Here is a 16,490-nt window from a genome sequence, read left to right on the forward strand (position 1 = left end):
TTCACAGCTGTTTTTGTCTTTATTCACCAAGTGATGGAGCCCCAGGGCAGTGAAGTCACAGCTCAGCTTTTCTACAGTGACTTCATGGACAGAACCAGATCTACAATGTAAAGGATGAGGTTCAGAGCGCTTCCCACCGTGACGGCATTCATGTCTGCGTAGGAACATTGGATGCAGGTGTAAGGGTTGTGCCTGTAGCGTCTGTAGCCAAACACGGTCCAGAGGATGACAGCCAGCAGATACAGCACCGCCGCCACCAAGTTGAGCACAAACTCCACCAGGTTCAGCCTGAACACCAGCAGACACTGCAGAAGCTTCAGCAGGTTGAGGACGATGATGGCCGCGGTGACCAGGAGGCAAACTCCGAAGATAACGGCGCACAGTATCATCCCGAAAGGTTTGTAGAACCACTCCCCTCTCACAAAATGGTCGACGGCGGCGGTGAGGATCATGCAGGCGACAAATGCCTCCGATATGCGGAGGGTTCCTCTCAGGCTGGACATGTAGCCGCTGCCGAACGCCGTCTTCTGCTTGACGACGTCGACCAGAAAGCACGCCGCGGCGACCAGCGAGAAGACGAAGCACAGGATGTTCGCAATGCAGGTGAGGCAGACGAAAACGGCGGCGAAGGCCACCGTGGCGGAGACCACGGAGATGCAGCACACGGCTGTCAGGCCCAAGGTCAGGTCGGCCCAGTTGGGGAGGAAGGCCGCCAGCAGGATGTGCCAGCCTCTGCTCTCCACCACGAGCAGCACCAAGGGGACGACGATGCACAACACCCAGACGAACTCACACCAAACGCCCCAGGGGGCGACCATCCTGCCTCTGAACAGGACGACGGCCAGAGCCAGAGCGCTTGATATCATCTCCACCAGGCGAATAATCCCCTGGAAGCCGGAGAACGGGCCACACATGCTGCCGGGTTTGGGTTTCCAGGTCCTGGAGGTTCTGAGGAAGGAGCTGCATTCGCTCCAGAACTGAAGGACGAACCGTCGTAATGAAACTCCTCTCACTCCAGCACAGCGCTGCGACCGCTTTGTATTCAAATGTCTGAGTTGGTGCTCAGTTTGTACATGAAAATGACCAAACGGACCTGAACCGTAGTTGGAACGAAGCAAAATGGGACAAACTGTAACTCCAGATCAGAGTTTCTCAAACGGGTTCGGGCCGCGGATCATTTTACCCGTTTAACAAACACTCAACATAACACAACATCTTAATAAATACAACCTGAAATGAAAGTATTAGTCTCTTTACTGACTTATTATCATGAACAGTTCATCTCAGGGCATTTTGAGTTATTTTCATATTGTGAAACTTGTGGTTTCTAAGCTTTCCAATGACGTCAAACACATGGAAATAAAAGAAGCAGCTGTTTCTCAAAGCCAACTGTTGTGTGCATTAATAACATTTAGGCCTATTTGTAATTTAGAAGCACATTTAAAGAAAAAAAGACTCGATTTGCCCTGGCAGAAACAAAAATTAAAAATATAAAAATATACACCCATCTATTGTATTGAATTAATTTCATCATTTTTTTTATTAAATAAAAAATAATAACTGTTGAGGTGCAACCTGAGCATCTTAAGGAAGCAAAGACATTATCCTCAAGCTCTGCAAACTGTCAGCCGCGTTAAAATAAACATTTGCCTTAAAAAAACGGAAAGAAGAAAGGGTGGGAACTATTTCCCAGAATGCTTAGCGGTGTGGTTTTTGTATCCTGAGATGGAAGTGTGTTACATTGATCTGACTCTTGTGTTTTATTCAATGCTAACCTAAAAACTCAAAATTAATAAAAAGTTAACACAACTTACTACTGCAAGTTTATCTTTCACAAACTCACACATTTAGCTTCAAAATCTAAAACTCTCAAATTTTATTTGACTTACAGAGCAGAAGACAGTAGACCCAACTAAATGCAGCTCAAATGTTTTACAGTGTGGTCATGATAAGTTGCAGTATTCACCTTATTTATGCTGGAATTACAACACGGCATCTTTGGAAATATTATTAAAAAGAACAGTGGAGCTTTTCTGCACATTAAGGTCAAATTTCTTGACAGACACACTATAAAAAAATCTTAATATTTATGTTCGCTTAAAGTCACAGATGCCGAGAAGCGTAAAAATCAAGTCCACTGTAAAAAGGATGAGATTCACATAAGTAAAAAATGCAACCATGAACTGAATGGCCCAAATACAAAAGCTGGGGGGACAGTCGCTGGGGCGTGGATTGTGTCTGAACATGAAAATGGGCCACATGATGGCTGTGAATATGTACAGCACGACTGAGATCACCAGGAAAACAAAGACAAACCTGTCCAGGTTAAAGGGCAAACATTTCTTCAGCTTTTTTAAGATGTTGGTGGCGATGATGAGAGGCAGGATGGGGAAGGGGATGATGTACGCGATGACGCAGAAGATCAGCGCTGGCTTGTCTCTGTAACCGGTGAGAGACACAAAGATCATGCAGCTCACGAAGGCCTCCAGAACCTTCCAGAACCCGGGAAGAGCTGCCAGGTAGCTCCCTTTCTTCTTGTCCAGGAACTTGTCCTTCACCACTTCCAGGACGTAGAGGAAGCCACACAGGAAGGCGAACACGCTCACTATCCAGCCGTAGAGGCATTTCAGGCAGGCGTAGAAGTTGGCGTAAGTTATGGCGACGGAGACGGTCATGAGAGAGGAGGACATGGCCATCCCTGTGGTGAAGTCCCCCCAGTCCATGCAGAACAGGTTGAGGATTACATCGAGCCCGAACATCTCGATGACGGTGATGATGAGGGTCATGAAGGGGCAGAAGGCCCAGGTGAACATGGCGTAGATCCAGTAGGTATGGCTGCTCCCTCCTCTGAACATTCCCAGGACGAAGGTGACCAGACACAGAACGATCTGAGCCACGTGGAGCCCGCCTCGCCCGGACATCAAGCTGGACGGATTAAACACCGCCTTGGACATCGTGTCCTTGACATCGTCAATAACGCCCATCTTTCTAAGAGTCAGAGAAATGACTTGGTCCTCTCAGGTCGGCTGACAGATAACTTCTCCCTGCAGGGTTTCCTCTTCAGCTCTACTTTCCATGTAGTTGCTCTGGTTTGCATAACATTCATGGAGCAGACTGTGAATAATGAGACTTATCTGCTGCAGCTGATAGGAGCACGTCGCCCTTAAAGCACAACATTTAAAATTACTGGTAGAGAAAAACTGATGTCTTTATATTTTAGGTTTGTATTAAATGTTTGTTTTTTGTTGTTGTTCAACAGAAGTTGCATGCTTCCTAATCCAAGCTTTAACTGTTATTATCCACCAATACAATGTGATATTCTATTGTGGAGTGCAAACTAGAGATGTACAGAACTGAAAATTTGGTCTGATATCAATATTCGATATTACCATTAAGGCCGATTGCCGATAGATATTTACTGATATTATATATATTGTTTCCTAACTTATTAATACCATAAAAACCACCACTGAAACCCCAAACCTCAAATCCTGAGCTGCATCACTGTCACATGACCAACCACCACCATATACTAACGTTCTTATGGAATGTTAACTTTATGTGTTGGAATGTTGTGTTTTTGTGAAACAACATCAAACTAATTGTTTTTATGTTATTTTATGATTCTTAATGAGTACAGCAGAGGAATAAGACCATTGAGAGAAAAGAAATTGTATTTCTTCATAGTTTTGATAAAATTTTGAGAAAATAATTTTTCACAATGGCCTTAATCCTCTTCCGTATGTGAGGTTACACTTTTTTATACAAAAAATGTAATTATTAATAATAATAATTCCGATTCCCCGATACCTACAATTATTTATTGATTTTTAGTCGGGCCGTGACCTTATCATGTGTTTCCGGGGAAGGTAAATAGGAAGCACAAGCGGAAGTTGTTGTCAGTTTGGCTCTCTGCTAGCATTAGCCACTGTGGAATATGTGTACTTTGCAGGTTTTGAGTGAGTAAACGTTTAAAAATAACTCTGGAGGAGGCCGTCGCTTTGTTAGAGCTTTATCTGGTTGTAATGGTCATCTCCTTTTCCTGGGCTATTTATTTTATATTCGTGTCGAAGCCTTTGGTTGGGAAGACTTAGCTAGCCCGGAGGTTACCAGGATGGCTCGATGACAGCCGAGGGGTCTGGCTGAACACCGGGGAACAGGCTGTGAGCTCTGGGAGCGGAGAGATGGACTTCTCCAAGTTCCTGGATGATGATTTCGATGTGAAGGACTGGGTGAACGGCGCCTTCAAGATGGTGCAGAAGGAGGCTCCGGGGAAAGCGGACACTCATGCAGCAACTCTGGTGATGAAGCTGCAGCTCTTCATCCAGGAGGTCAACAATGCTATCGAGGGTCAGTAACCAGAAAGCAGAACATATTCAGATATTATAACCAAACAGCAGAGCCTCAGTAATTGTCTTCACTGGCTTTAAACTAGCCGGGTGTCTAACAGGCCTAACAGGATCTGCTCAAGTTTATTATAGATTTAATTGTAATGCATGAAGCTTTCAGGTTTAGCAGTAAAAAATAATTTATTAGAGCAGAATAAGTTATTTCAGGTTTGAAGAGTCCAGATATTGTTGTTGTAGAGTGGTTCAGATGCAAAACTAATATCTTTCTATTGAACTTTGACAAATTTAAAAGTTTCACAAACTTTAAATATTCTGAATTTAGAGTAGAATAATCTAATGCAGGTTAAAAGAGTCTAGATGTTGTAGTTTTGGAATTGGGGCTGTTTTAATCTGGTCCAGATGCATAAAAAGAACTAAAATCACCCTTTAATAAAGTCTCATAAATCAAATAAAAGTTTCACAAATAATAATCTGAGTTTGAATGAGCGCAGAGTCATTTAGTCCAGTTTTGCTGTTTTTAAGCTTAAGTTGTTATTTGTGGGTCAGATGTGTGAAAGATGCTGAAATTGCCCTTTATTGAAGCCTCACAAATCAAATGAAGGTTTCTCAAATTTCATATTTGGTTTTAGATATCTGGGAATGAGTGTAGAATAGTTATGAAATGTTTTGTAGTTTTTAACCTACAGCAGATTAAAGATGCTCAGGTTAATAAAGAATTAGATGGAATTGCCCTTTAGCCATTTCCGGAATAAAAAGTTATCTTCGGCTTCATCACTGTCCTTGGACTAGATTTGCTAGAAAATTGGAACTTTTAATATTACTTATTATTATTATTATGGTTGGAATTGGCTGTTTCTGTGTGCAGAGAGCAGTAACCAGGCGCTGCAGAACATGCCCCGGGTTCTGCGGGACGTGGAGGCGCTGAAGCAGGAGGCGTCCTTCCTGAAGGAGCAGATGGTCCTCGTCAAGGAGGACATAAAGAAGTTTGAGCAGGACACCGTGCAATCCATGCAGGTGTGTGGAAGCTGCTTTAGAAGAAGGCACATGGCAACCAGAACGTAAAGTTGTTTTCAATAAACGATGTGGATCTCACACCCACCAGGTCCTGGTGGAGATAGATCAGGTGAAGAGTCGGATGCAGCTGGCCGCTGAGGCTCTGCAGGAGGCGGATAAATGGAGCACCCTGAGCGCAGACATTGAGGAAACCTTCAAAACTCAGGTGAGAAACCGACTTCTGAATGCTGCTTTCACTTCATCATATGGAACTTTATGTGATTAGATTCTTTATGTAAATAACAAACGATGTGTCTTTGTAATACTCCATGTGTCAAACTGAAGGTCCAGGGGACAAATCTGCTTTTATGTGGCCCTCTAGACTCCAGAGGGACACAAATAAAACCTTCAAAGTGACAGTTGTGCTTAAATATTGTTTCATCAATCAAATTAAAGCAGTTTTTATCTGTATTCTGCCAAATTACATCAACCAGTCCCTGCAATTTTTCACAGAAATTCATGCAAAATCTTTTGATTTTTCCATGAACTTTTGCACTAATGCATAATTATGAGTTTACTCTAAATATTTGCAAAAATGTTAATCCACTTTGGGTTGGTGTGATACTAACTTCCACCTGCAGAGGGCAATGTTTCTTGCACTCCACTGCTGCCTCAGCTTCACTTACAGTCAGGCGATAAATACGACAAGTAATAAAAAGTTACGTTTACAGTCGTACGTAGGTGGAAATATTGGAAAATTCCTTGCAGATATTTCTAAATTATCACCAGAAAATCCCCAAAACAATTGCAAAATCCTGAAAAATGTGAAAAAATGTTCAATATTTAATTTTTAGAAAGACTTATTGAATGCAGAGGCAGCTATTAATATATCAGCTGTATATTAATATCAGTTTTCTCACTCAGAGTTCATGTGTTGTATCAGTGCATCCTGACTCACTGGCCCTGGAGAACATAAATGAAACTGAGTTGGACTCGGTCATGTCATGTGCTGTTGTTATGCTTCCAGTCTTATCAGACTTGTGTGTTTTCAGGACCTGGAGGTCATTTCATCCAAGCTGACCAGCATGCAGAACAGCCTGGCCATGCTGGTGGACACGCCGGACTACTCTGAGAAGTGCGTCCACCTGGAAGCGCTGAAGAACCGCCTGGAGGCCATGGCCAGTCCTCAGATAGTAGCAACCTTCAACTCCATGTCTCTAGGTAACGAGCAGCTCCACCTCCTTCCATCCTCCCCACCTCAGCATCAACGACACTCACCTTCTCTCCTCCCTGCAGGTCAGGCCAAGGTGTTTGTTAAAGTCTTCACAGAGATCGACAGAATGCCCCAGCTTCTGGCGTACTACTATAAATGTCACAAGGTATACTGTCCAGGTCAGGACTGGGTGTGATTTAGTTATCAGGTTACTAAAACGGGTTTAAGTCGAGTAATTCGACTCATTAGTCAGGTTTAGTAACCTGATTTATCAAGTTACTACATCACACCAAGGAATAGGGATGCAAGTTAATGATTAATGAGTTAATGTAAAGTTGATATTATTGGTCGGCTATATTGATTGATAATCAAAGGGCTACACTTTTCATAACATCCATCCATTTATCCATTTTCTATACACCCTTGTCCCTTCGTGGGGTCAGGAGGTGCTGGTGCTTATCTCCAGGGAACGTTTCGGGCGAGAGGCGGGGTCACCTGGACAGGTCATTGTCATAAGATGCTGAATTAAAAAAAACATTTTTTTTTAACATGTTTACTTTTTTTATTTTTGTATTATTTTATATTAAATACTGATTGAATAAACAGAAAATTGTAATTTTCTCACATTAATAAACTTGGATATATTTGTAAAATACAACAAAAAACAATAACCTCTTAGATGGCTGAATATAAAAATAAAATATGTGAATTAATACTTAGTTCCCTGTGAACAAACACATGTTAATACTACTGTCTGTAGCTTTGTTCTCTATGGAAAGTTAAAATTCGCTCCATGAAGCGCATGAATTCATGTCAGCCCTGCTCATTGCCATCAGATTTTTTTCTCATCACGTTACTACTTTTCTCCGTCAACCCCTCCGCTTTGCTGACGTCACATCCTCCCCTTCGTAGCACAACACAAATCTTTGAATGAGAAGCTAACGTTACTCCGCCATGTTGCTCGGCTGAATGAGCGCTATTAAGGTGAAACTTAAGACACTCGTCAATATAAGTGTTTATATTTAAAAACAGGACCGAATAAAGTGCCTTTTACATCTAGTAACAGGCTCTATTTGAACCGTTTCTCTTACATGGTCGGCAGGTTGTACCAACTGGCTCGCTTAAGACCAGCGGCGCCCTCTGCTGGATGGCGGCTAAACTACACCATTAAAAAAGGGTTAAGACAGTGGTCCCCAAACTACGGCCCGCCTCCACATTTGGTCCGGCCCCCTGAACAATACCAGAGAGCATTCAGATTTTTTTTCATATGTTGTATTTTCCGGTATAACCACCAGGGGGCTCTTTAGCAGGAAGAGTGTCCTGTAAACTGTGGGTGTTTTGTTTTTCATGGTGCATTGCTGCCATCTGTTGGACTTTTAGGGAACTGCTTGACTTTTATGTTATTTAATTAGTACTGTTGTTTGCTAGCGGTAGAGCAGATGAACACGTGTTTGTTATGAACGCCACATTCCAGGTCGAGTTCTTCGAAGCCTGTAAGTAGCAGCTTATACTTCAAAACGAGCCTTTATGTTAACATATGAGGAATTCATATGTTAAAATTACTTAAATTACTTTCCCTCAATGGAATATATACTAGTCAGCCCCAGTGACCGTTTCACTAACGGTTTTTGCCCATGTGCTTTCTGGGTAAAAATCATTCGAGTAATGCGCCCCCCTCAACAATTTCCGCCAGCGCAGGTGATAAACGTGTAACACTTTTTCTGTAACAAACTGACTCCGGCCCCCACCAGAGAAGAGAAAAGCTATGTGGCCCTGACAGGAAAAAGTTTGGGGACCCCTGGTGTAGAGGACGTTTTTAGTTGATCGATTTGAACTCATTATAATCTAATAAACCATTAATGGACATTTTATTGTAAGTGGATTAATTGTTTGCACCTGCCACGTTAATAAACATGTGATTCATGTGGAATAATGTCTGATTTGCTGTCTGCAGGGCCAGTTGGTGAGCATATGGCAGGATCTCTCTCAGAGCGAGCTCAGCCTGAATCAGCAGCTGTCTGAGTTTTACGACACGTTACTCTCCACTTGGCACGCGCAGGTGCAGTGGAGCAGCCAGGTGAGACCTGCTGCAGCACCAGGATGGCTGGTTTGGACTGAGTGCTGATTGGTGCTAAACTGTGTGATGCTGAACCGCTCGCTGCAGGTGTTTAAGAACCCGTACGAAGTGGTGACGGTTCTGCTGATCCAGACGCTGGGGGCCATGGTGCCGTCCATCCCCGTGTGTCTGAGCAGCGCCATGGAGCGGGCCGCCCAGGAGCAGCGCCTGGACTACCTGCTGGAGCTCCACCAAACCACCTCCACCTTCGGCCACAGCCTGGAGGCGGCCATGCTCCCACACCTGGGTTCGTACGAACGCCGCCTGGACGGCGACATTCTCTCACGTCACGGCCACAAGCTGCGATTTTTGTCGGTTTTACTTTATGCCATGTGGTAAATTGAGGAAAAGTAGCTCATAATTGTGAAATGGAGGAAAAATTAAACGTTGGTTTCATAATGTGGTTTATTAAAATCTCAAAAGTGTGGCAGGCACATGTATTCAGCCCCACAAAACACATGAGTTTGATTTAATCTTAAAATTATATACCAAGTCAAGAATGTTTCCAACATTTAGTTGGATCAAAACATAATCTCTGGTTATTATAATGGCCTATTTAAAGTCTGGTCTGAGAATCCATGAAAAGACTTGAGAAGTGTTGCAATCTGACTGAACAGTTCAGAATATATAAACTCCTGGGAGCTGAATACAGATGCTTTCCACATTTTTCATATTTTTAGTTATGAAATAAAATATAAAAAAAATTGCTCTGTTTTGAATAGTCCTAAATCAATTAATGATAAAATTAAACGAGCTCAATAATTTCCATTTGCATAATTTATAATTTTTCTCTTTATTTCTACCAAAAACTGGATGAGAAAAATGGTCAATCTGGTGTTTTGGTCTCAACTGTCCTTTTTTTGAAGGACAATTTTGTTTACATTTCATTTTATTGTTTTGTTTATTTATTTTGGATATTTAAAGTATCATCCAGTTCCTTTGTTAAATGTCTGTTAGAGATAAAAGTTTATTGATCTTTGACAATGTGTTCTTTTGTTCAATTTAATATGAAAATGTTTTCAAAACAACAGCACTATTGTTTTACTGCAGTAACTTCTGGGACTTTTTATCAGGTTCCATTAAAATCTCAGTAAAATAAAAGGACGGTTGAGGTTGTAACGAATATTTTGTTCCAGGTGAGAACAACCTGCTGAAGGTGAACGAACTGGTCTGTTCGCTCTACGACCCGTACAAGTCCTACCAGCTGCAGTACGGCGAGCTGGAGGAGACGTTCCTCCTCATCCAGATCAGCGCCGTCCCTCTGGTCAGACCGCCGCTCCTCCGCAGAACCACCAGATAACCAGCCGTCTGTCTGTAACGCTCTGTGTGTGTTGCTCAGGAACACGGGGAGGTGATCGACTGCGTGGAGGAGCTGAGCCGCTCTGTGGGGAAGTTGTTTGGCCTGGCGAGTGGCGCCGTGGAGCGCTGCGTCCGACTGACCGATGGGCTCGCCGTGTGCGGCCTGCTCAGAGCTCTCAAAGCCCTGTTTACCAAGTAAAGACGCTTTTCTCACTTCCAGATTCAATTAGGGATCAATCTGTTTGATCAGTTAATCAAATTTAGCATTTTTGAAGATTTAAATTTTGGAAAATCTGTTATTTTTTTTCCACCTACACAGTAGAGCTGTAGTGATACAATAATCTCATGATGCGATACAATACACGATATTCTGCTCACGATACGATATATATATATATTGCGATTTCCAGCAGACGATACAATTCGATACACATTTGCGATTTTCTGAAAGATTTTAGAGGGACAGAGTGATTTTGGTGACATTTTGTGACTGTTATAGAGTTGGACTGAATTAATTTAACTGAAAACTGATTAAAAGCACCAACTACACAATACCTGGCTCTGGTTGGACATGGACTTAAAGTCGACAGCTGGACAAAATGAATCAAAGACGTGGTGAGAAAACGTTTCTTTTAATTGAAACAGTACAAACTGTAGCTTACATGAATTTGTAAAGTAAATAAAGTTCACCAAGTACCTGCTCTGAATAGTTTGATGCCTTTTTAACCTGGACACTCTAAGCCTGATGACCTGATCACTCTCCCGGCGAAGCAAGCAGTGAGTGAGCAAGGTGACAGGTGGATGATACGATACTTCTGGATGAATATCGATTTTTTTTCTAGGAAAGAAAATATCGATATATATCGCAAAATCGATATTATTACACAGTCGTAATACACAGTCGTTGGGTTCAAAGTGATGTCAGCACGCCCAGGGCGGCCATCTTGTTTGTCATGCCTGTCATCCAACTTCTGTTTATTTACACTTTGAATTATATGATAAAATATTACAGTTAAACTACTTTTTTTTTCTTTTAGAAGTGATAATATTACATGAAAACAGTTGTAGGAATACAGGAATAAAGTCGTATGGCAAAGTTTTAATATTACTGTGAAGATTAAGGTAGTAATCTTATGAGAACACAAAAAACAAAGACAAAAAAATAGTTCTTATTAAAACAATTTTATTCTCATAATATTAAGACGTTCTAGTAAAATTGCGACTTTATTGTGCTAATATTTTGACTTTTAATGTTCTCGTAGTTAAACTAAATTCTTTGTAGACTGGCCTTAATAAAAGCCACTTTTTGAGAATGTTTTCCATCATTTGAAATTTCTTTCTTAGAAAAGAAAGCAAGAAGAAAATCGATTAAAATCGGACCTGGTGTGAAAAAAATCAGATATTTTATTTTTAAGCCAGCTCTAATTTAAATTTATATCAAACATAATCTTTTGAATAACCCTGTTATTCCTTTAAAAACTCAGGTATGTGTCGGACTTCTCTACAACGCTCCAGTCCATCAGGAAGAAATGCAGACTTGAGGAAACACCAAGTTCCTCTGCTTTCCAGGAGGACTGGACCGCCTTCCAGAACTCAGTCCGGTGAGTTTGCTGTTAAAACAAAGTTCATCCAAACGGGGATGAAAACGATTGATCGATTTACTTGTCGATTAATTGTTTGCTCTATTAAAATTAGCTTAAATCGATAATAACATCCGCTTAAGCCTCCTTTCAAAGTTGTAGCTTGGCCTCCACACAGCAGAGGGCGCCGCTGGTCGATATTGAATCAAAGATGGCGGAGCCAAATCAGAACGGGAAAGAGAAACGGTCCGAATAGGGTCCGGTTTGGGATGTAAAGTCAACTCTATGTGGTTTGGTTTGAAACACTGATGAACTCTTTAGTAGCTGCGCGTGACGGAGCGACGTCAGTTTCTCATTCAGACGTTTCTGACGTGCTACGAAAGTGAGGAAAAACGGAGGCAACAGAAAAATAAAGCGAGGTTGATTTTTATTTTTATTTTCAGCAGCCGATTCCTGTTTTGTTATATTTTATAAATGCAAGTTTATTAATGTGAATAAAGGAGAATTTTCTGTTTATTCAGTTTGTTCACAAAGATTGTGAACAAACAGGAGGTCTCACTTCAACATAAATTGTAGATCTGTATTTGGTGTATTTTTTAGTTAAAAAAATATTTATTTAATTCAGGGAATTTACCCACAGTGGGTAGCGTGTCCAGAAATTTAACTCAAGATTAGCGATAATTCATAATAAAATTAGTAAAATAAAAGTTAAAAGTACAGAGTAGCTAAAGTAACTTTTTCCTAAAAGTTACTGTAACTGTAAAAGTTATTAAACCCCAAGATACTTAGTGATTATTTAAGGTGAAAATAAAAAAGTAACAGTAATTTGAAAGTTGACACAGCTAAAAATGGTGTTAAAATTTAATTGTGTTTATTTAATTTCTGCATTCAGCAACAAAATGGCCGCTTATCAGTTAGTGGATGGATGAGATGAAGGTTAGATTAACTCATTAATCTGTAACTTGCTCGGGTTTCACAGGATCATCGCCACATGTGGAGAATTGCTGCGACAGTGCGGGGCTTTTGAGCAGCAGCTGTCAAACAAGTGAGAAACCTTCTTCCTGTCAACCGTTTTTATTTAGTTTTTAAGAGTAAAAAAATAATAAAAATGCTGCTCATGATCACTGCAGGATCCTGGGCACAGCGGGTAAGTACTTATCGGAGTCTTACAGCCCGCGCAGCCTGGCCGGCATCCAGGAGGCCAATTCCACTGACAGGAAAAACGCCACTAAAAACCCCTGGCAGGAGTACAACTACCTCCAGAGGGGCAACGTGGCCGAATACAACAACCTGATGGAGATCCTGTTCTCGCTGAAGGTAGGACGCAGGTTGTAGTCGGCACTGAGCGTCCGGCTGCTGGTCTTCTGGTAAATAACGACGGTGGCGTTGCAGGAAAAAGGCACGGGGAACTCCAGCCTGCTGGCTGAGCCCAGATCAGCTCTGACCAGGCTCAACCAGCAGGCCAACCAGCTGGCCTTCGACTCCGTCTTCCTGCAGATCAAACACCAGCTCTGCCTCGTCTCCAAGATGGAGGTGAGTGCGTGTCGGGTTCCCACATGATTTGATTTCAGGTGTTAGTGGGTATAATTTTAGCTCCTTGGTGTTGTGGGAGATTTACTCTGGAGTGCTGGGTGTCCTGTGTCTTTAAGTCTGGCCTCGTGTTGCTCTGGTTTAGAGTCAGGACGCGTCTGCTATTGGAGAGAGCTACACTGAAGACCTGCCCACTTTCAGCCTGTCACCACAGGAGTATATCACAAACGTAAGTTTATGTGTTCATTTCAAACTTTCTTTGATTCAAAGTTGATTTAATTTCAAGGGGAATTCAGCACAAGGAAAAAAAAAGTTTATCACATTACAACTTGTCCTGTCATGATAACAGATTTTACTGGACGATAAGTTGTTCCAGAAGTTATCGCGATATATTTCCATGAATAAGCTAAAAAAAAAGTGTGAGATTAATCTCAGACATTTTCTAGCAAAAACAAGGAAATGTGAGTTTGAAAAGTGAAAAAACTGAAATTTTGAGGTTGATCTCAGAAATTTTCTAGAAAAAATCTTGGAAAATTTTGAGTTTGAAACGTTAAAAATCATCTAGAGAAAACTGAGATTTTTATATCAATGTCAGAAATTTTCTAGGAAATTTTAAAAAGTCGAAAATTTTTTCCCTTTTTTTTTTTTTTGTAGAAAATTTCAGAGTTTTTTGGCTGAAATTTACTCCGTTTTTCTGCCTGTGCGTTTCTCTGTATTTGGGCTGTAATACGTCGTCATGCGTGAACTTCTGCAAATGCAAAATCACTAAAAACTGAAGGAATTGATGTAATGAAGCAGTGAACAGATAAAATTTGCTTTGATTTGATGGATAAAATAATATTTTAGCACACAACTTGATTGGAACAGTGGAGTCTAGTCGGACAGGTAAAAAGGCTGTTTTTGTTTATGCGGCTCAAACGACTCTCTCTCCTCTCCAGATTGGACAGTACCTCATGTCCCTGCCTCTCCACCTGGAGCCCTTTGTGACCCAGGAGGACCCGGCGCTGGAGTTGGCCTTACATGCTGGGAAGCTGCCGTTCCCTCCAGAGCAGGGTACGCCACTAATTCATCCTCATTTTAATCTTCTCTACTGCTCCATATCTGCATGACGAGGATGGTCACATCAGATCTTAACTCTATCAAAGCTTTTCTCTTAACAAAACAACGTTTTTCTTGCCTTTTCGTGACTTTCTTCTGGTAATACAATGACGTTAGTCTCACCATTTAAAAAATAAACCTTAGTTTACATTCAGAGTCTTAAGTGGATGCGAGTCAGGAGCGCGGTGCGTTAAAGCTTTTCAAACGTTTTGAGCGTTCGACACTGGAGTTGAAAAATCTGAACTTTTGTCTCTGGATGCAGAGGATCAACCAATCAGAGGCTCTGCTGTGTAACGAAGTAGCCTGTAGGTTAGGTGGTCATCAGACTCTGGTGAGATGGCGCTCATGGCCCAGCATCTCTGAACATTTGGTAAATTCAAACAGCAGCATTTTGTTGATTCCAGTAAATAAAACCTCGATACTCTCAGTATTTGATCCTCCATTGTTGAAAGTAACCGGAAGAGGAATAAAAGGCGAGAGGCTCCGAGGCGTCGGGCCGTTACCTGCCGTCACCGTAGTTTGTTCAATAGAAACTGAACATAAAATGTTGAGCAGAGACATCTGAGCCTCTGTACGACTGCAGAAGTTTTCACTACATAATAATTTGGTGTCATGGAAAACGACGCGAGTCTAGAGCGATTTTGACGCACGTCTCGAGGAAAATGCCAAGCATTAAATCAAAGTGCAAACACGTCCAGCTCGAAGCGTCGGAGGCGTTTTTTACGTGTGAAACGCGTTGGGTGTGAACGCAGCATCGTACTAACAGAAACTTTTCCCCTTGTTGTCTCAGGCGATGACCTTCCTGAGTTGGACAACACAGCAGACTACTGGCTGGGCTCCATCGCCAGGGCAACCATGCAGACCTACTGCGACGCCATCTTGCTCATCCCCCATCTCTCCCCTCACTCCACCAAACAGCTGGCCACAGATATCGGTACGGAGCCCCGGAAACGCCTCCAGGTTCTGCTGGTTCTGTCGTTGTGTGTGGAGTCATTTGAGTTTGTCTCCCTCAGAGTATCTGAGCAACGTGATGGACGCTCTGGGCCTGCAGCCGTCCCGCACGCTGCAGCACATCGTCACGCTGCTGAGAGCCAAACCTGAAGACTACCGGCAGACGGCCAAGCTGCTGCCGCGCCGCCTGGCGTCCAGCCTGGCCGCGCTGCGCGCCATCGACTACTAGCCGCTCTGACGGACCCCTGCCGCAGGAAGAGACGTGAATGACGGATGTTTTACATGTTACGCTTCTTTATTTGGGTCTTTTCTGTGATCATTCTCTTTGTGTTTTGCAGCATTTTGGGTTTTTGTTCATTTTGGAGCAGAAGAAACTGAAATCAGAATGTTTGACATTCTTTCCCAAGTTTTACCAGTAAATCTGCCTTCAGTTTAAGCCAAAACCTGATATTTATATATTCATATTTTTGCCTAATTTATGCATCTATGAGAGAGTAAATTCTCTATGATCCATATATCTAATTAACTATTCCATACTGATAATTGATCTGGGGGATGAAGGTATTCAGAGGAGGTATTTCTGTTATGTTTTTTATTAAATCAGTCTCATGTTTTGCTAAAACATAATTAGAGTATATATTTCTGTTTTGTTTGGGCTGACTCATGATTGTCTCTATTTTGGATAGAAAGGGTTTTTTGTATTGTGAAAATCTGTATTATAAAAATCTGATGACACTATAATGAAGCCTTGATGTTTGTTTTTACAAGCTTAATGTAAACTTTACTGTGTTTCAATGTTTTTATAAACGTATATATTAAATATTAGATTTTATATTCAAATATTCTCCACTTTAAGTCACAGATTAACTTTGATTAAACTTTATTAATTCCATTTTAATGTTTTTAGTTAATCTAAAAGTCTAAATCTCTGCAGGCCTAAATTAAGGATTCAAGAATAAAACAAACTGCACTGCAATTAAATATTACAAATAATAACGAAACTGCTAATCTCAAAAATAACTGTTTTATAGAAGATCTCTGCAGAGGGAAAACCCACACCAGTGTTTCTTTTCTCATTTAGAGCATTATGTACTTAAAGTTGATCCAAAATGTATTTTTCAAAGTTCTTAAATTTGTATGAATATTTCATAATTTTTCTGTTTATTTGTGTGAAGTAATTCCACAAAGCATCAACCTTCAAATTACTGCTACTTTTTTATTTTCACCTTAAATAATCACTAAGTATCTTGGGGTTTAATAACTTTTACAGTTACAGGAACTTTTAGGAAAAGTTACTTTAGTTACTCTGTACTTTTAACTTTTATTTTACTAATTTTATTATGAATTATCGCTAATTTTGA

The 16,490-nt window shown here is 41.3% G+C and overlaps 3 protein-coding genes across 3 annotated transcripts; 1 reads left to right on the plus strand and 2 right to left on the minus strand.

Annotated features, from left to right (window-relative positions):
- Positions 1-71: 71 nt before the first annotated feature.
- LOC103481123 (myeloid-associated differentiation marker-like protein 2) lies at positions 72-914 on the minus strand. Its single transcript, XM_008436416.3, has one exon. It carries the CDS (start codon positions 912-914, stop codon positions 72-74), a length of 843 nt encoding a protein of 280 aa, XP_008434638.1.
- Positions 915-1,982: 1,068 nt separating this feature from the next.
- LOC103481154 (myeloid-associated differentiation marker-like protein 2) lies at positions 1,983-3,095 on the minus strand. Its single transcript, XM_017301729.2, has one exon. It carries the CDS (start codon positions 2,982-2,984, stop codon positions 2,088-2,090), a length of 897 nt encoding a protein of 298 aa, XP_017157218.2. The 5' UTR covers positions 2,985-3,095; the 3' UTR covers positions 1,983-2,087.
- Positions 3,096-3,858: 763 nt separating this feature from the next.
- On the plus strand, positions 3,859-15,870 carry cog7 (component of oligomeric golgi complex 7). Its single transcript, XM_008436417.3, has 17 exons — positions 3,859-4,350; positions 5,215-5,363; positions 5,452-5,568; positions 6,395-6,563; positions 6,639-6,721; positions 8,510-8,632; positions 8,720-8,918; positions 9,808-9,935; positions 10,011-10,165; positions 11,455-11,571; positions 12,530-12,595; positions 12,681-12,867; positions 12,943-13,083; positions 13,226-13,309; positions 14,019-14,133; positions 14,969-15,112; positions 15,192-15,870. Exons 1-17 carry the CDS (start codon positions 4,185-4,187, stop codon positions 15,356-15,358), a joined length of 2,310 nt encoding a protein of 769 aa, XP_008434639.2. The 5' UTR covers positions 3,859-4,184; the 3' UTR covers positions 15,359-15,870.
- The last annotated feature ends 620 nt before the right edge of the window (positions 15,871-16,490 follow it).

The sequence above is a fragment of the Poecilia reticulata genome, chromosome 19 (assembly GCF_904066995.2).
Source record: "Poecilia reticulata chromosome 19, P_reticulata-male-v2, whole genome shotgun sequence".
NCBI classification, from domain to species: domain Eukaryota; kingdom Metazoa; phylum Chordata; class Actinopteri; order Cyprinodontiformes; family Poeciliidae; genus Poecilia; species Poecilia reticulata.

Coding starts and splice junctions, on each gene's coding strand:
- LOC103481154 (XM_017301729.2), bottom strand. CDS start 2,984: ATGGGCGTTATTGACGATGTCAAGGACACGATGTCCAAGGCGGTGTTT.
- LOC103481123 (XM_008436416.3), bottom strand. CDS start 914: ATGTGTGGCCCGTTCTCCGGCTTCCAGGGGATTATTCGCCTGGTGGAG.
- cog7 (XM_008436417.3), top strand. CDS start 4,185: ATGGACTTCTCCAAGTTCCTGGATGATGATTTCGATGTGAAGGACTGG. Junction 6,564..6,638: donor CTTCAACTCCATGTCTCTAG/GTAACGAGCAGC, acceptor TCCTCCCTGCAG/GTCAGGCCAAGGTGTTTGTT. Junction 12,596..12,680: donor GAGCAGCAGCTGTCAAACAA/GTGAGAAACCTT, acceptor TGATCACTGCAG/GATCCTGGGCACAGCGGGTA.